General features: G+C 44.4%; 1 protein-coding gene across 1 annotated transcript; it reads left to right on the top strand.

Moving 5' to 3' along the window:
- The first annotated feature begins 9,749 nt into the window (after positions 1-9,749).
- On the top strand, positions 9,750-17,481 carry LOC100283742 (uncharacterized). Its single transcript, NM_001156641.2, has 2 exons — positions 9,750-10,764; positions 17,175-17,481. Exons 1-2 carry the CDS (start codon positions 9,840-9,842, stop codon positions 17,243-17,245), a joined length of 996 nt encoding a protein of 331 aa, NP_001150113.2. The 5' UTR covers positions 9,750-9,839; the 3' UTR covers positions 17,246-17,481.
- The last annotated feature ends 1,870 nt before the right edge of the window (positions 17,482-19,351 follow it).

Genomic DNA, 19,351 nt, shown 5'->3' with positions numbered 1-19,351 from the left:
TAATCTCTTACCTTCAGGGTAAGTTCCTTTCAGATGACGAAGCTTACAATAAAAGAGTAGAGGCAAGAGCTCGTCCGTATGTCATGATAGAAGGGGAATTATACAAACATGGAGTTTGCGCTCCGCTGCTCAAGTGCTTATCTAGAGCCGAAGGTATAGAATTGATGAAAGAGATACATGCAGGCCTGTGTGGATCCCACATCGGATCCAGGCCGTTACTTGGAAAAGTGTTCCGCCAAGGTTTTTATTGGCCGAAGGCAGCTTCGGATGCAGCGGAGTTAGTCCAAAAGTGCGAAGGTTGTCAAAAATGTGCAAGAGATCAAAAGCAACCTTCGTCTTTGACACAGCTGATACAACCCATCTGGCCATTGCAAAGATGGGGCCTTGACTTGTTGGGTCCATTACCACCGCCCCAAGGGAATCTAAAATATGTTGTAGTAGCTGTGGAGTATTTTTCCAAATGGATTGAGGCGAAGCCATTAGCTACAATAACTTCGGCCACTGTCCAAAAGTTTTTCTGGCAGAACATTGTCTGTCGCTTCGGAGTACCGAAGGCCATCACTGTAGACAATGGAACGCAGTTCGACTCCGAGGCTTTCAGAAACTTTTGTGATCAAATTGGAACGAAGATTCATTTTGCATCAGTCAGGCATCCGGAGTCGAATGGGCTTGTTGAAAGGGCCAACGGCATTATAATGACAGGAATAATGAAGCTAATCTTCAATCAACCCAGGGGAAAGTGGCCAGACCAGTTAACCAAAGTGGTGTGGAGCCACAATACAACAGCATCAAGGTCTACAGGCTTTACCCCATTCAAGTTATTATTCGGAGACGAAGCAATAACCCCGGAAGAAGCCAAAGCTGGATCAATAAGAGTAGTAGCTTCGGCAGAATCAGGTCCCGAAGATGCTTGCCTTGTGGAAAAGGATGCTTTAGAAGGGATCAGGCTTCAGGCCGTGGAGAATATCAATGAATATCAGGCTGAAACAGTTAAATGGCGAGATAGAAAAGTCCGGCTAAAAAATATTGAGCCGGGACACTTGGTGCTTCGGAGAGTGGCTAACCCAGATACAGTGGGTAAGCTACAGTTGAAATGGGAAGGACCATTCTTAGTAGTATCTTCGTCAAGGCCTGGATCGTACAGATTGAAGGACATGGATGGCAACGAAATTCCAAGGTCTTGGAATGCGGATGAGCTTCGGCGATACTATGTATAACATGATGTAATTTTTCATGTTTTTTCTTTTCTTTTTCATGGTACCCTTTTCCTTTCCGAAGGGGGAGAAAGGTTTTTAATGGGGCCATCATGTGTAATTTCCTTTTTTAGTCTTATAAGAGCAAAATCCCCCAAAAAATGTAAATGTAACAGCTGAGAACGCACCATCGAGTGCAGAAACTGAAAAAGAAAAAAGAGAAGAAGCTCCAAAGACGTCCCTAAGGGGATGCAGAGCTCTCAGCGAAAAGTCAACGCTGGTACCGTCTAAGTAAAAGACGAAGAAGCTCCAAAGACGTTCCTAAGGGAATGCAGAGCTTATACCGCCTAAGTAAAAGGCGAAGAAACTCCAAAGACGTTCCTAAGGGAATGCAGAGTTTATACCGTCTAAGTAAAAGACGAGGAAGCTCCAAAGTCGTTCCTAAGGGAATGCAGAGCTGATGTGTGGTTGATTCCAAGGAAATAATGGTTGAGTGTGGCTTCGGTTATATGTTTTGGACATTCATTCGCACATCACATTACATCATAGCATTTGCATTCATAAGCATTCATTCATGGCATCTGTGTTACTAAGTGGTTGCTTCGGCAAAAAGGAGAAGTATTCTTTTATGTTCTGGAGTGTACAAAAAAGAAAAGCTTCGGCAGAAAGAAGAAGTAGTCTTTTATGTTTTGTACAAAAAAGAAAAGCTTCGGCAGAAAGAAGAAGTAGTCTTTTATGTTTTGTACAAAAAAGAAAAGCTTCGGCAGAAAGAAGAAGTAGTCTTTTATGTTTTGCACAAAAAAGCAAAGCTTCCGCAGAAAGAAGAAGCAGTCTTTAATGCTTCGTTGTGTACGAAAAGAAGGGAAGGTGTTTTTTCGCCTTCGGCTCAAAATATTGATTTCGTCCACATCAAAGCGTCTTAATAAAAGGGTAAGGATATATTACAAGGTATGTACAAAGTTCCTTGAGAACGGTTTAATTGTATCTACAACAAGTTGTTACAAATTTTCTAGCCTACTACTACTAATCTTCTTCAGGCTTCCGCTTCGGCGGCATATTCTTTAATCACCTTCAGCTTCGTCATCCTACATGAATCCAGGTATCCAGAGTAAAAATCAAGTATGAAGGAGAAGGTAAGTACAAAGTAGGATTTCTTACTGGTTCAAGATGACTTCGAGCTTCGTCTCCAGCCTTCTCCCGCCCGCCTTTTGTCCATATCATTTTTATAAATCTATTTGAGATACTTCGGGCGAGGTCAGGTATATCGTCCAGGATTGATGGAGACAGGGTGAAGTTGGGCCTGTTGACGATCTTTCCATGCTCGCAGCCAGCCTTCAGGAATGCTGCAGCAGTACCCCGAGAAGCTACCCAGGCACAGAAGTCACCGTGCCCAGCTATAACTTCGTCAAGTTCTTCAATTTCAGCTTCGATATGATCGAAGGCTTTTGGTAAATCTTCATCCGAAGGGGTAAATTTCCCGCTGCTGGCTCCAACTGAGTAAAAGATCTTCTTTAGTTGTTGGATACAATTGTTGCTAAAATTCAAACATTTATCCTGAAGGCTTGTTAATGATTTCTTCAAATTTGAGTTGGCTTGGACTTCGGCTTCAAGTTTAGAATTAAGCTCTAGCTTTTCCTGTTCAAACTGTTTTGATTGACCGATAAGCTTCGAATTCAATTCTGATATTTTAGCTTCGGTCTCTGCCAGCAAGCCTTCGGTTGATTGAAGTTCGAAGTCTTTCTTTTCGATAATGGCTGATTGTTCTTTTATTTTGCTCTCTAAATTTCCAATTATAGCTTCGTGTTTTTTGTCCTCCAAATCCTGCTGCATCTTCAGAGCTTTGCTCAGTAGCATGCTCTGCACAAAAACAGTTTTCGTTAGTAACACTTTCATTATCCAAAGCAATAAGGAACAGAGAAAAGATTGTTTACCTTGAAATTGGAATAAAATAAGCTGCCGACGATATGTTGTCGTCGGTAGCGGCTGATATCTGTCTCTAGCTTCGGAAAACCGATACTCTTTGACAGAGTACCGATGACCTTAGCTCCGGTTTGGTCTCGAATGCAGCCTAATTTTTCATCGTCCACACCTCCGAATAGAAGAGCTCCTGGCCTGTATCCGCAAGATTTGGCATAGTCTTTTAGCTCTTCTATTTCGTCCTCCGAAAGTTTTTGCCCAATTAAATTTCGAAATGTGTAGGCTTCGTCGTCCGAAACGACTTCGGCTATTTCTTTCCCCTTCTCAGGCACTGCGGCCACGACTTTTTTAGCAGCAGCGGCAGCTTCTTCTGCAGCCATGTCTTCTAAAATTTTGTCAATATTCTCAATGGTAGTCTCTAAGTTCACATCTTCGGCTGTAGCGGCTTCGGTAGCCGCGACCTCCGGAGGTGCGACTTCGACGTTTGTTGTGTCTTCAGTAGCTGCTGTTTTCTGAATTGATGCTCTCGGTGGCGTCTTGTCAATAACTTCTGTTACGGCAATAATTCTTTGCCTTTTTGCTTTGGTTATCTTCGTTTTTTCCGGCTCCGCCACCTTTTGAAAAAGCTTCGTCAGTCGAGGCCCTAATGGACTTAGCTTCGTGGGCATGGGTTCAGTCATTACCTTTAGAATTTCCTCCACGTCGCTGGTAGAAGGTGGTGTGGGGGTCCCCTCTTCTTCGGATAGTTTTCGCTTTGGAGTTGATATTTTTCTCTTGACAATTTTCTTCTTTTTTGGTGGTTGTTCTTCATCCTTGTTTAAAGCTTCGGCCTCTCTTTTTCTTCTCTGGCCCTCAGCACCCTTGTTCAGCTGCGCATAGTCAGGATATTCGAAGCCCAGTGCATCAAACACTCGGTTCAGCCTTCGCTTTGGACGGGTGCCGAAGGCTGCTGTCATCAGTTGATCTTCTTTTTTCGAATAATTTCCAAGAATTTCATTACACATCACCTCAACTGTGTCCAGCCACTCTTGGCAGGGCTTCTTAAAATATTTCTTGAATCTGAAGTGGTAAGGAAGTCGGACAAGATCCCCTTCCTTCTTCTCCCCCTTTAACTTTGGCATTTCCCATTTTTTCAGAGTAGGGAAGACTTTGAATGCTAAGAATTCTTGAACCAGATCCCTGGTACCAATATGCTCTGCAATGATTCTGAATTCATCCATTGCCCGTTGAGTTTGACCCTCTGGTGTCATGTTGCAGTGGGGTCGGGTTTCTCCGAAAGTTAGCTCGAGTGGACTTTGCACAAGCTTCTCCTTGTCCTCATCAACCTTGACATAGAACCATTCTGATTTCCAGCCTGCCGGCCATTTGCTTCGGTAGCTAATTACAGGAAATTTTGCGGTTTTCCGGTAGGCAAAATTGTAGCAACCGAAGTTTTCATGAAGCCCATCTTTTCTGGCCTTTGTTTGATAATGCAATTCATGAACTCGACAGAAACTGTCAGCAAAAGGCTCCACTGCTTGGCTTCGGAGGGCCCAAATATAAACGCTAAGCCTAACAATAGCGTTAGGAGTTAACTGGTGAAGGTAGATGCCAAACCTCTTCAATATCTCCGCAACAATCTCGTGAACAGGGAATCTTAACCCAGCCTTTAAAAAGCTTTTGAAGATGACAACCTCGTCCTTCTCTGGCTTCGGGGTGGTCTCTTCTCCCCCGAAGCGAAGTAGCTTCTTCTGATCTTCACTGAAAAAACCTGCTTTCACCATCTTGGCGAGATCAACCTTTGAAACAGTCGATTTTCCGAAGTCTAGGTGGCTGGGTTTGCTGGGCATGGCAATACGGTAGTCATCTTCGGAGTCGGTTTCTTCAATGTTCCCTTCTCCTTCGGCAGCTGTCGGGTTTGCTTCGGCAGCAGGCATTTCTTCCGCAGTCACCAGTCCGGAGCGTTGCATCGCTTCGGAGATGGGCACAGTCTCCGAAGCTTCAGTTTCGTCCCCCTCACGCTCAACCCTAGCTGTAGAGCGAACTCTGGCCATTTGATTATGAACTTGTGAAACTTTAATACTTTTTTCTCCGAAGCAGGCTTCAAGATGGAGCTTCGTTCAAGCCTGACAAGCAAGCTTCGGTGATGGTTAAAAATTTTGGCAGCAAAACAGTGCAAATAGCAGTAAATGCTGTGGTAACTTCACACCTACTCGTCTGTTTATATAGTGCTGCAGGTAAGAAGGCGAAGCGGCAGGGTTTTTACACCAGGTGGGCAGTAACTTGTACTCGCTGCGCAGTGGACCGCAAAGACCAAACAGTGACTCTGCAAGGTGGGACCGACACGATCTCGGGAAATGAATCGTTTCTCGGCAACGAGCTCAGGGAAGGTGTTTTTTGGACCTTCGGCTTCCCGAAGCTTGAGAGGATTTTTTCACGGTTCAAGCTCGTTACGAAAAACGATCTAGCGCCGCGAAAGGGGCTACTGTTGGGGCCATGCTTCGTTGCGCCGAAGGTCTTGCGCGAAGAAGCAGCTTCGGCTGAAATCGTCCCCAGGAAATGGCCGAAGGTTCCTTTTTATAGAGCTTCGGCGTTACAAACCGACATAAAGATAGAATGACCTTTTTATCCATAGAGGTCTAAGATAATGTTGTAAACTTTTGTAAAGGGCATAATTGTAATTCGTCACAGGCTGCGTCCTGTGTCTATAAATAGATGAACAGTACCCCCGTACTGTTCACGCGAACCTGTCATTTGCCTTCGCATCACACTTGTATTCTTCAAGACCGAAGGTACATTTGTAATTTGAAGTCATTTACATTCGTTTATAATAATAGAAATGGAGATGATTTTATGATAACATTTAAATATTTTCATATCTCATGATTTATATGAATGCTTCGTTCCTCGTTGTCATGCTTACGAAAGTACGTCCTTCGTAACCTTCGTCCGAGATGCTTTATATTCCAAAGGGATATAATGTTATGGAGGACGAAGGACTTTTATACTTAACATTTTCTATGTTGCCTTGTTCTTAATTCTTAGCATTTGAGAACAAGTCCCCAACAGGATACATTATTTCCCTATTCCTAGCCTGCTCAGGCTACAAGGAACAAGACCGGCGTCCCATCTGGCTTACCCCGGCGACGGGTAATGATGGTGCCCCGCGTGCACCATGACGCCGGTGGCTCTCAGCCCCTTACGACAGCAAGGAGACGTCAGCAGGATCCTCGCCGCGCTGCCAGCTGGGCTCCTACAGGACTCAGGCGCTCCTCCGGCGGCCATGCCATCACATGTACAGGGCCCAAGCTCTCCCCAACGGCCACGTTGGCATGTACACAGGGCTTAGGCACTCCACTGCCAGACACGTTAGTGCATAGCTACGCCCCCATTGTACGTCTGGACTCTCTCCTTGCCTCTATAAAAGGGAGGTCCAGGGCCACCCTGAGGGGGGTTCGCGCGAGGGAAGCGGCTGACGAACTCTGTGTCTCTCCCTCTCTCACGCGACGCGCTTGTAACCCCTACTGCGAGCGGCACCCCTGGTGCAGGATAATACAAGGCTTGTCCCACCTCTTGTGTTCCATCCCGCGCCAACCCATCTGAGCAGGGACACGCAACGATTTCACTGGTCGGTCCAAGGGACCCCACCGGGTCCGAGACGCCGACACACCATATTCTAGTGTAGTGTTGATCATAGTATTGCTCAGGAGCATGTTACAACGGTGTGCTTGTGTGTCTTGAAGGGTGTACCTCTTCCCTTTATATCTTAAGAGAGAAGCCTTACAATGGGGGCCCTTCCTTGCTGAAGAGAAAGAGAGGCTGAGAGAGTGGAGATAGAGAGGGCGAGCCTTATCCGTTCTTTGCGCTGGCTCCTGTAGCGAGTCCGCTGCTGACGTCTGATGGCAACGTGTGGTGGTTCCCACGATTTTGTACTCATACATGGTTTGTGCATTGTGTGGCCTCGTCCACCGCACGCCTTGCTTGTGTCTCCTCCCATCCTTCACGGTACTCACATTTGGTCCGGTGTGTTCTCCCGTCCTTTCCGACTTGCGTGCTACTGTTGGCACTCCTATGCTGAGGTCTCCCGTGAGGCTTGTCTTGTGTAGTGTGCACATGTTCTGGCGTGACGATGACACGTCTTATCGCGGTGGATGTGGGCCTATACCATTGAGCTTAGGTTTCCACCTCGTGGGCGTGGAGACTTGGTTGGCCACTCCGCCTTGCTGGCTTGTTCGACGTGGACTTGGTCGGTCGCTCCACCTCGCAGGTTTGCTTGGCGGAGACTTGGTCAACCACTCTGCCTCGCTGGCTTGCTCGGCGACGACTTGGTCAGCCACTCTGTCTCGTTGGCCTGCTCAGCGGGGACTTGGTCTGCCACTCTGTCTCGCTGGCTTACTTGGCGGGTACTTAGTCGTACAACCAAAAGATTTATGTGCTTTACTTCGGGTACTCCGTTCCTAGATACCCAACAGGTTCCCATCCACATTCTTTGCACATATTATTGTAGTGTAAAATCTAACGAGTCATGAATCGACTACATGCTCAACACGGAGCATATTTTCTTCACACGTCCTTCCAGTCTTGGTCGATTGAAAAGCGTGGATATTGGCACGTAGTTGGGTTGGTTTCCTCAACTACGAAAAGATAGAGAGTATAAACAATGAGTTGTTGAAGAGTATTTTTAACCTTACTAGCATATAGTTAGCCTATGGTAACGATACGATCTCGAGGAGGGAAGGGGTTGACAGCGGCGACAATGCGAGTGAGTGACAGGGGACGAGGACATGCGAGGATGGGGGGCTGGAGCGATGGGGTCACGAGGTAGGGAGATGGAAAGGGATGAGGCATTAAGAGATGGTCCAAACAATATTATCCATTAGATTTGAGTGAGTAAGAGAGAGAGAGAGAGCATTATTCAACGATCTGAACCGTTGGTTTTGATGGTGTGTTAATTTTGGGTGCAATTTGTTTGGTGAATTTATTGGATGTTATGAGTGTGGGTGATTTAGTTGGATGGGTCTTGCAAAATTTAAATTGGTGGATTATATAATGGTATAAACTAATAAAATGTTCGTGGACTCTGACGGTACACCAATCATATTTGATGGTATAGTGTTACAGTTGTACGAGACCTGAGGGTCTAGTGGCAAATCAGTTTGTGGACCCTCCGCAAAAAATAAATTCAAAATTAAAGTGAGCACTCCCCATAAAAAATAAAATTTAAGTGGACATATGGCTCTTATACTATATATTAAATTACTGATATTATACTCTATCTTAGCCAAAAGGTCGAGAAAGATATAAGTTGAAAAAGAAGACCTACCCCTTTTTTTATAGCCCGCTCGATTGCTCGTCTTCCTTTAGTTAGCAAGGTGGTACTATTTAGAAGCGCTGCACTGTATTTGACTTCATATCATGTTGGGTTTGGGGTTTTCTAGCGTCCCATCTCGGAGGTAATGACTTGATTTTTAGGCAAGACGTGGAGGTGAAAAATAGATCTATCGTCACGCGCTTCGCGCGTGACAAACGACATACGAAACCAACTTGTGGTTTAAATGAGTAGATATGAAAAATCAAGATTAAGAGAATGTTTGAATGCTCTAGAGCTAATAATTAGCTGCTAAAATTATCTGAAGACATTCAAACACTCTAGCTAATAGTTCAACTATTAGCTCCTTTTAGCAAATTAACTAATAGTTAGCTAGGTATTTATTAGAGTATCTCCAAAACTCTTTCTAAATTTCACTCTCTAAATTATCACTTCGAGAGTCATTTGCATAAAAACCACTTTCTATATCTTTTAACTAACTCTTATCTATAGTGCATCTAAATAACCCCTACGAATGGATTCAAAAAATTCTAAGGTCATATTGAATGATCTGTTAAAACTTGTTGAAAACATTGAAACGATATAGTTATTAGTCTAGCTATTAGGTACTTTTGGCAAATTAGTTAAGAGGATGTTTGATTTTTAGGGACTAATTTTTAGTCTCTTTATTTTATTCTCATTTAGTCTCTAAGTTGAATATCTCTTAGGGGGTGTTTGGTTTATAGGGACTAATTTTTAGTCCCTCTATTTTATTCTATTTTTTAGTATTTAAATTACTAAATACGAAAACTAAAACTCTATTTTAGTTTCCATATTTAGCAATTTAGAGACTAAAATGAAACAATATTGAGGGACTAAAAATTAGTTCCTAGAAACCAAACACCCTTTAGTCTTTGCGTTTGATAATTTAGGGACTAAAATAGAGAGACCAAAAATTAGTTCATAAAAACCGAACACTCTCTAATAATTAGCTAGCTAATTTTACGAGAAGATTTTTCCAGTCAAATAACCATTAGCTCTTTCATTCAAACAGGCAGACGTATCAAAAATGTTAGTTTAATTGTTTGATACATGTTACATTATTATCACTTTCATGTTTTTTAGGGCTAGTTTGGGAACCATAATTTCTCAAAGGATTTCTATTTTGCATAAAAAAATGAACTAATTTCTTTTAAGAAAATAAAAATCCTAAAAAAATTGGGGTTCTCAAACTAGCCCTTAGAAATATAAAGAAGCAACGCGGTCACCGTTGGTTGGTCAGCTGGTGTGTAACTTTTTGGTGTTCCAAGTGACCAAGTCAGTAACCAGACAACCATAGACCGACGAGGTGTGAACTGTAATTTCAGATTTCAGAGCGCGCAAGAACCCTCTTGACCACCGCCGCCGCCGCCGCGAAGCCAAGCCAAACTGAGTAAGCAGCTATGGAGGGATCCGCCGCCGCTCCGCTCCGCACGCGCATCTGCATCATCGGGAGCGGTCCCGCTGCGCACACGGCAGCCATCTACGCGGCCCGCGCGGAGCTCAAGCCTGTGCTCTTCGAGGGCTGGATGGCCAACGACATCGCCGCGGGCGGGCAGCTCACCACCACCACCGACGTCGAGAACTTCCCGGGCTTCCCCAACGGCATCATGGGCGCCGACCTCATGGACAACTGCCGCGCGCAGTCCCTGCGCTTTGGCACCAACATCCTCTCCGAGACCGTCACCGCCGTCGACTTTTCGGCCTGCCCATTCCGAGTTAGTGCAGACTCCACAACCGTCCTCGCCGATGCGGTTATCGTTGCCACGGGAGCCGTCGCGCGGCGCCTCCACTTCCCCGGGTCCGATGCATACTGGAACCGCGGCATCTCCGCCTGTGCCGTCTGTGACGGTGCCGCCCCCATCTTCCGTAACAAGCCCATCGCCGTCATAGGCGGCGGCGACTCCGCTATGGAGGAGTCCAATTTCCTCACCAAGTACGGCTCCCACGTCTACATCATCCACCGCCGCAATACCTTCCGTGCTTCCAAGATCATGCAGGCCAGGGCGCTTGAGAACCCCAAAATTAAGGTCCTCTGGGACTCGGAAGTTGTCGAGGCCTATGGCGGCGCAAACGGCGGCCCATTGGCTGGCGTAAAGGTTAAGAACCTACTGAATGGTGAGGTCTCGGATCTTCAGGTGTCTGGCCTCTTCTTCGCCATCGGGCATGAGCCGGCGACCAAATTCCTGGGCGGACAGCTTGAACTCGATTCAGATGGTTATGTGGAAACCAAGCCAGGTTCCACTCACACCAGTGTAAAGGGTGTATTTGCTGCTGGCGACGTGCAGGACAAGAAGTACCGTCAGGCCATTACTGCCGCTGGATCAGGTTTTACTCTACTCCTCATGATTAATGTTCATACATATCAATCAGGGGAGCTTCTATTCCCCTGTGAGTTTCAGTAGAAACCATGAATGTTCAGTGCTAGGCTCAGTTTTTGTTAGCAATGTAGTGAGACTGAGAGTATGAGGCTTCAAAGAGGAAATTGGTTAAGGCATAATAGGTTATATTCTTACTTTCCAGTAACACCAGATGCATTCCTTGATGATTTGAAGCAATTTATTCTCAGTATCTATATCACAACGTTATCCAAGATGTGTCTCTTATAGTTACTTTTTAACTTAAAAATACAAGTAATACAAAACAACGCATATCTATACTACTCTATTAAGAACCTAATGTGGGTGCCTGGTGCTACCACGGTTTCACCCTCTGCGCTGACACTCTGGGCCTGCCCCACGCGCCCCGCCTCGGCGCCGTGTCTTGTGTGCCCATGCCTAGCGCCCGCGCAACACTCTCTCAGCTACTGCCCTGTGGACCCCCAAAGCCTGCGCAACCAGCTATTGCGCCTGCCCAGCACCTGACCCTGCCCGCTCAATTACCACACCGCGCAAAAAATAGTGCAGAGCGAGCACTCAAACCCACACCCCCTGCTCTAGAAATTTGGGGCTAACCACCAGACCACACGTACCTTAGTGTTTAGAAATAAACAATAATTATATAACAACCGTAGCAAAGCACGGGCAACTGGCTAGTAAAGTAGTTTAAAGAGCCTCCAACAGTTCCCCAATACCTCCTCTAACCTCATAAACTTGTCATATTGGTGGTACGAGCATCTCCAACAGCTCCCCTATCCCCAATCCAACCACCATACTGGGGAGTTGGCTCAAAATCTTTGCTGCAGTAGATCCCTCTTTTCATTCTCATTAATCGGTGATCACCAAAAACAAGCCAAACTCCCCTCAAATAAAGGGGGAGATGCACCTCCCCCAATACAACAGGTGGGCAAGCAACTGCTGTTGTCCGTTTCTTGCATCCGCCACCACCCACACATAGCTCTGGGCTCACCACGCACCTCCTGCTTCCAGAACGCCCGCCACTACCCAAGCATGGCCTGGCTCCTGCAGCTCACCGTCTGAAGTGTCGCCCCTCGCTGCCCGAGCACGGCCCTACATCTGCTGCTCGCCGCCCGGCACGGCTGGTGGCTGTGGCAGCTGTGCCCTTGCTATCACGGAAGCCACCGTTCCATGACCTTGTTGCACTGCCAGAGCCTCCACGTGATGCTTGATCTGCAGCTTGGGGGAGACTTCACTGACCGGGGATGCTCGATCTGTGATGCTTGCCAGAATCCGCGTCAGGCTGGAGTTGGGCCTGAGATCGCGGTGTCCTATGTGGCTGGGACCAGGTTGGGGATGGAGTATGCGGTTGGAGAAGAGAGACTGATTGAGAGAAAAAGGAAAGAAAAAAGTATTAATATCTGACAAATGGGTCCCATGTTTTGGGAAGGTTTATTGGTGATCTGCTTGAGCATTTCCCCCAATATTCCAAAAAAACACTATTGATGATCATCAATATCATCCTATTGGGGATGAATTATTGGTGAGCTACTGGAGATGCTCTAACTATACTTTTCCCTTACTCCAGTGGTCTCCATGCCTTGTATCTCGCCAACAGCATGTGGTCCACCCCAAAATTGTATTGGAGGATAGATTATTGGGATACCGCTCAACATCCTCTAGTCACAAATCTGGTGATTTGGTTTCCATATAGGGTAGTTTTCAACGTTGCAGTTGACTAAAAGATTCCTGAATTTGGGGCAACTGAGCATGTGGGGATCATTTTTGTGATTCCAAGTTGATGAGGTTTGAAGGGCGGGCCTGGTGCAGCGGTAGAGCCTACCGTCTGTAACCGGAAGGTCCCGGGTTCGAGCCCCAGCCTCTGCATATTATGCGGGTAAGGCTTGGCGCTAAAATATACCCTTCCCCAGACCCCGCACAGTGCGGGAAGCCTACGGCACTGGGTACGCCCAAGTTGATGAGGTTTCAGGATTTTCCAGTTGTTACTCCTGTTCACTTATTTTGGCAAAGGCATATGTATTATTTGTACTGCAAATCATATGAGACAGTAAAGTCAGAATACCATTCAAGGATGAGGTTTATCAGATAAGTTTCAAGTTCAAGTCTCTGGTGTTCTTGACTTAAAGCTCTGGATGGGCATAAATATAATAAGACTAAGAGCTGTGCTGAACAATAGTAAGTAGAGTCTTGGTTGAGATCTAAAAAAACATCTAGGTGTCATTTTGATGCACAGTGGGATAGGGTAAGGATATAAAACGTTGGGTTAGGAATAAGGATATGGATATCTAGATATGAATATTCAGTCCCTGTCTAGTGTTTGTTTTGCAGTTTGCACTAGGTTAGGGATCGAGAAATAAATTTTGAATGGTCAAAATGCCCTCATCAAATCAAAACAAAAAATTATTATAACTGTTAATTTGATACTTATAATATTATTCATCATACCTTCGGCTGAGAAAGGGATAAAGCAATGTCAATTGAGAAAAAAATGGACGAGAGAAACATAATTCAATTAAGCAAGAAGTAAACAACTAAACACAGATCCAACCAAAAATGAGCTTGTCCTAGCTGCTATGCTGTCCAAATCTAAGGGTCTGTTTGGTTCAGCTTTTTTCTGACCAGATTTTCTGAAAATCTGGCTGTTGAGAGAATCTAGCTGTGGGGAGAATCTGAGTATCATTACGATTACGTGTGGAGGAAGATAAAGTTGTTCATATGGCTCAGGATCTAGAAAGTGACAGATTCCTACTATTACAACGACTCAACCGATTATGTGTTTATGTTGATTTTGGATGGTTTTTGCCCCAACGAATTTTATAGAAGCTGGTTGAAAAACTGAGCGTTTGGTAGTCCGCAGCAGCTTTTGGTGGCCAGAAGCTGCCAGAAGCCGAAACAAACAGGCTCTTAAGTGTCTCCCAGAAGCCAATCTTCACAGCCAAATCACAAAATTAAATTACAGAAATGGAAGAGGGAATTCAGGAAGCAATGAAGGAGACAAGCAAAAGAAGATGAAAGGCATCTTGCACTTGCACCATAACATCGATGGCAGCAAACACCGCCCAAAAGTGTGGCTGTTTGTAGGGTATCCAGATCATGAAAAAACCCAAATCTAAATAAATTAGAACTCTCCTCAATTGCACGATTCAAGTGGATTGAGGTCGCTGTGCCCAGTGCAAAGATGGGTGGAGGTGTGACAGGCAGGCAGGAAGCCACATTCTCACTGAAGATGACACAGTCGATCTTGACGGGCGGTAGGGGGACCGTGTTGGCTGTTCAGGTAGCTCCATGTGGTGAGGTTGTATGCAGAGGCAGCACTGAGCACATCCAGGTCAGATGGTGATAGCGTTGAAGGTAGGTCCATCATCGGAGCAGCGCCAACGCTGCTGACTGTGCCACCACCCATGTTGTGGAGCCCAGCTCTTCCCCTTCCGGTCAACACAGTCCATTGCCATGGCACTGCTGCTGTGAGCCGAGGTTGAGGCTCTTGAGAAGCGTGTCAGGCCAGACTGCAACTGCAACAGCGCCGGGAGATCCTATCTTGGTCATAACCCACCCTCCCAACAGGATACATTTGGTGGGAGATGAGCCGCTTATTTCCTTAACCCTTTCCTTCCCTGTTTCCATTCTTGCAAACCAAACAGAATATTTCCAAACTCTGTTTCCTCTCCCCCCTCAATATCTCACGATCTAAACTGTTCATTAGCTTAAAATGCTTCAGTTAAGATATACCAGTGAAATTCTTTAAATCAAAGGATTGAAATTATGATAAATTCGACTTAGTAAAGTGCTCATGAACTGCACAAATAATTATATGCTTCATGCTTCTGTGGTTTGTTAAACTGAGAAATAAAGGAGTTAAAAGTCACCTGTTTTCTCAAGGAAAGTCTGCATACTAGATGCATCTGCTTTGTACAAATCTCTTAGTTACTTGTTAACCTAAATTGCTTAGTAGCTCTGTTTTTTTCGTTTAGCAATGTAGTGGGAGTATGAGGCTTCATAGAGGAACTTGATTAAGGTGCAATAGGAGTTATTCATGATGATTTGAAGCAATTCAATTTCTGTAGTTCAATGTCAAATTACTCAAGATGTGACTTCAAAACATGAGGAATTTATTCAAAACAATGCTATAAAGTACTTTAGTGTCAAACTAGCTAGTTACCCGTGCTTTGCTACGGTTTTTATATATCATATAAATAGGTACTGAGATATTTATTCAAATATAATTATTGTTTATTTCTAAACACTAAGGTACGTGCGGTCTAGTGGTTAGTCCCAAATTTCTGGAGCAGAGGGTGCGGGTTTGAGTTCTCGCTCTGCACTATTTTTTATATAATTATTGTTTATTTCTAAACATTAAGTTACACGTGGTCTGGTGTTACCTGCGCGGGTGGGGTCGGGTGCTAGACAGACGCAGTAGCTGTCTGCGCGGGCGCTGGGTCCATAGGCTAGTAGCTGAGAGGGCGGTGGGGCCCATAGGGCACAGCCCCCGAGGCAGGGCGCGTGGGGCGGGTCCAGAGTGTCAGCACGGAGGGTGAAACCGTGGTAGCACCCCGTGCCCACATTAGGTTCTTAATAGATTTAGTGTCAAATTTAGTGATTTCTCTATATGTCCATCATTATAGTATAGTTTTATACACAGGTAAAAAAGAAAAAGGGGTACATTTCATTGTGAAGTTAACCAAATGATTTCTGAATTTAGAGCAACTGAGCATATGGAGAGCGCTATTGTGAAGTGGTAATCTGGGCTTTACTGCAAATCATGAGAAAAGAAAGTCATAAATTATTGCATACATGCATGAGGTTAACAAATATATGTCCAGTCTAACTCATGTGTTCTTGAGAGCTCTGGATTGACATAAGTATAATAACATTAAAACTGTACTGAGCAATAATGCAATGCAATAGCAAGTAGAGTTTTGTTTGAGATATGCCCATTGCCCAGAAGAAAACCATTTAGTTAAAAAATGCTGCAGCTAAGATATACCGGATCATTTGAAATAATTTAAATCATGATTGAAATTATGATAACTTCTACACGGCAAAGTGTTCTTGTACTGCACAGATGATTATGTCTATTTCATGCATGATTGATTTGTTTAACGAATGAATAAACCAGTGCAATTACTCTTTTCACTTCAGAAAAAGTTAAAGGGTTACCTGTTTTCTCTAGGAAAATGTGTACACGACACGAGGTTCATCTGCTTTGTATAAAATGTATTAGTTATTATTTAACCCGCCAAGAAATGCATGCATTTACTTTTGGTCGTAGTTGTTAAGGCAACAAGGCGAGGTAAAGCGACCGGCCCCCTTTTAAGCGATAATGCGTAAGGTGAGACAACTATGCGTAAGGCGACCGGCCCCCTTAACAACTATGGTTTTGGTTTGTTTTTTCTCAAACTTTGATGTGATTCTGAAAACCGAGCGGGGGCTCAGTTGGCTAGCTCCGATTGGGTCGAGCTGCCCACCTAGGTTTAAGCACTGGGTGGTGCGGGTGCCTCACCTTGTTAAGGGCTGGTTTGATGACCAAGAAATTGGAGGGGATCCACCATGGATCCCCTCCAATTCCCTGATCATCAAACCAGCCCTAAGGGTGTCTAGGAGACTCCATCGCCTTTTAAGAGGGTGGATTATGCAATCTTTTTTTTTCTTTAATTAAGCCTCTTATTTTTATCTAGTCAAAACTTATACAATAAATAAACTATGTATGTGGAATTACAATTTTGACTAAGTGATTTCATATCTTCCATAAAGAGTTACGTAACATAGGTTCCATACCTATCAACTAAGCTAGAGAGATAAAACACAATCAAGATACACAATATAAATGTGGAAGCTTAAGTGCGATAGAGATATAAACTCTTGTTGATAACTCTGGTAAAATACTGAGGTATCGAGAACCACGTAAGTTTTCCCTTAATCCTTGTTGGAGCCCCTCACAAGGATGCCCACGCGAGGGCCAAGCTCCCAGTCCGATAACTTCACGGGTGAGTGGGTCTTCGGTGTGGTCTCCCTCAGATGCTATCTGTTGTCTTCACTATTGAGTTTTCGGTTGAATCGTTGTTGACTTCGTTCCCTTAAAGTACACGGCGGAAGCCACACCATAAACGCAGCTAGTGTTATCTCCAAAGACTACAAGCCTCTTCGGTACAACTACAATGATATGCACAAGCACCAAAGGATAGGAAATGTTCTAACCTCAAACATTAAGTCTAAACTTAGAGCAAGGGCTATAGTCTTTGTTGCTAGAGTCGTAAGGTAAGTTGGTGGTTGTCTCAGTCTCTTCATAAGATAAATTGTGGAAACTGGCATTATCTTCTTTCAGCTGAGCACGTGTGAATGAGCGTCAATAGCTAATTCTTTATTTATTCGCGGATGTTGCAGGGTGCATGGCTGCATTGGACGCTGAGCACTACCTGCAGGAGATCGGTGCACAGGAGGGAAAGTCTGATTGACTATATTTAGGTGTAGCAACCAGCAATCCATCGAATAGTCAGTTGTCGGTGCTGAAAGCCGCTCTCTGATGCGCGTTTATGCCATGGGTTGTCATGAGCTCACGATTGAGATACCTGATGATTTATGCTGCTTAGTAGCATGCTATTCTTATCGTTAGGATCCAGAAGTATGTCTGAACTCTGAACTATTTACTGGATACCTATTCGTGATTACTGCCTTGAAGTTTTTCCTTAGATATCTCTATTGCTCAAGTCTCACATTATTGTGTTAATTGTGGTGTTATGCTGAACTCATTTGCATCGATGTCTAGCCTCCCAGCTGCAGGTCAGTTTCTTTCTTTCTTTCTTTTCAGAGTAAATTGATGTCTTTTTAATGCGATCATTGATGTTGTTTCTAGATGGTCACATATAATGCTACCTAATTTTAGAACTTGTTTGGTTTGAGGGACTAAAGATCTCTCTAAATTGTGAAACAGTGCGACTAAAGAGAGACTGAACGGCTTTAGTCCTTAGTCTCTCAAGGGAGAAGTAATGCGGGAGAATGATAAAGGGCATTATGATTAAAGTCATTTAATGAGTTCTGAACACAGTCTTTGAACTATACTTTAGTTTTTGAACTAAAACAACCACCAAACAGGCTCTTAGATTTCTGCGCAATGTTGTCTTTTAGGTTGTAGTGTATTACTCATAATAACGATGAATAGAATGGTATATAAGCTGTCTCGTAATTCTAAATTTTGCTTTTATACGAGGCAGTTGTTTTATAAAACTTAAAGTTAATCTCTCACCTCGTGTGTTACCGAAAGTCCTATGATGCTGTTTGGATCGTAAAAAATATAAAGTTACACTGTTCACGCAGGAAAATAGAAAGTGTTACTTGCGTTTGGTTAAGATCGGGCCGTAAGGCATAATTGGACCTTTGATTCCTCCTCTACCCAAGCGTTACCGCATTACTGGCTGCCGCTGCTCAAGCACTTTTTGCTTTACTTGACTCCACGATAGCGTTACCATACCCAACCAAACAGTTCATATAATCACTGATCCCACTCCTGCCCCTTCCGCGATCCATTCCTAAAATCATTTACGTTACCAGTGAGTGAACCAAACACCGTGTGCATTTTATCAGGATACATTTTATCAGATACTCCTCATGGTCCTAGCGATCCGTCTTGCTTAATCTTGGTAATGGTACGCGCATTTGCTTTGTGTTTTTCTGTCAGGGCCTTTTAATGATGCTGTCTTTCGTTACAGATGGGAGAACCACGAACACGCGCATAGGAACACGCGGCCGACTGCCCAGCGCCCACCACCAACCATCCTTTTGGCTCATGCTTCATGGTAAAAGCAGAGACAGAAGACCGCTTCGGCGCTTCTCTTTTTCTGTTCGCAGAGATGGTTCGGCTGCAGCGTTTTGTTCCAGTGGACTGGAATAAAGAAGACGATCGCGTGGCCCATTGGTTGATTTCACTGATCCACATCCGAGCCATGCTGGGCTTTTCTATCGGCTATGGACAAACCGATGTCCAGGGTAATTTCCATCACGAGTAGACTAGTCTGACTGTATATGTACCATGTGTACAAATGTACCATGAGCTAGAGAAACGGCTGTGGATGTGGCTGCAAACTCTCTCACAGAGCACTGTAGCAACAGCAGCAGCCGGACAACGTCTTAAACTTTTAGGTTGAATTGACTGAAAGATACAACTAGGATTGGTAATAGATCATGACTTTTTTCATAAAATGTTAGGACGCTAAATAAATTTTAGTTAAAAAATTAATATAAATAAAGTTCGATTCTAACCCGACTTGATCCTTAAATCTTATAGTGTAAAATTTAGAGTTCATTGTCACCCTTAGATACAACTCAATAGCCACCATATGAAAACATGGTACTAGTACAGTAGGATTTTTTTTGAATGATACAATGGCAGTCACGCCAAACCGCCAACCAGAATCGTGATATGTATGTACCCGAGGCCGAGGGACCAATACAGAGTAGCTAAGACCAATGACAAACCAGCGTTATCCACACCACTCCAACTAATCCTTCAGCTGTGTAACCGATAAGGGCATGTACAGTGGTGTTTAATGTGGGGGCTGTTAAGG

This window comes from Zea mays, chromosome 5 (assembly GCF_902167145.1).
Source record: "Zea mays cultivar B73 chromosome 5, Zm-B73-REFERENCE-NAM-5.0, whole genome shotgun sequence".
In the NCBI taxonomy this organism is placed as follows: domain Eukaryota; kingdom Viridiplantae; phylum Streptophyta; class Magnoliopsida; order Poales; family Poaceae; genus Zea; species Zea mays.
Note: the sequence above shows the minus strand (reverse complement) of the source record. Positions and strands in the feature narration are given on the sequence as shown.

Excerpts from the sequence above, each read along its gene's own strand:
- LOC100283742 (NM_001156641.2), top strand. The coding sequence starts at position 9,840 with ATGGAGGGATCCGCCGCCGCTCCGCTCCGCACGCGCATCTGCATCATC. Across the intron at positions 10,765-17,174 it reads CATTACTGCCGCTGGATCAG|GGTGCATGGCTGCATTGGAC; the intron begins GTTTTACTCTAC and ends CGGATGTTGCAG.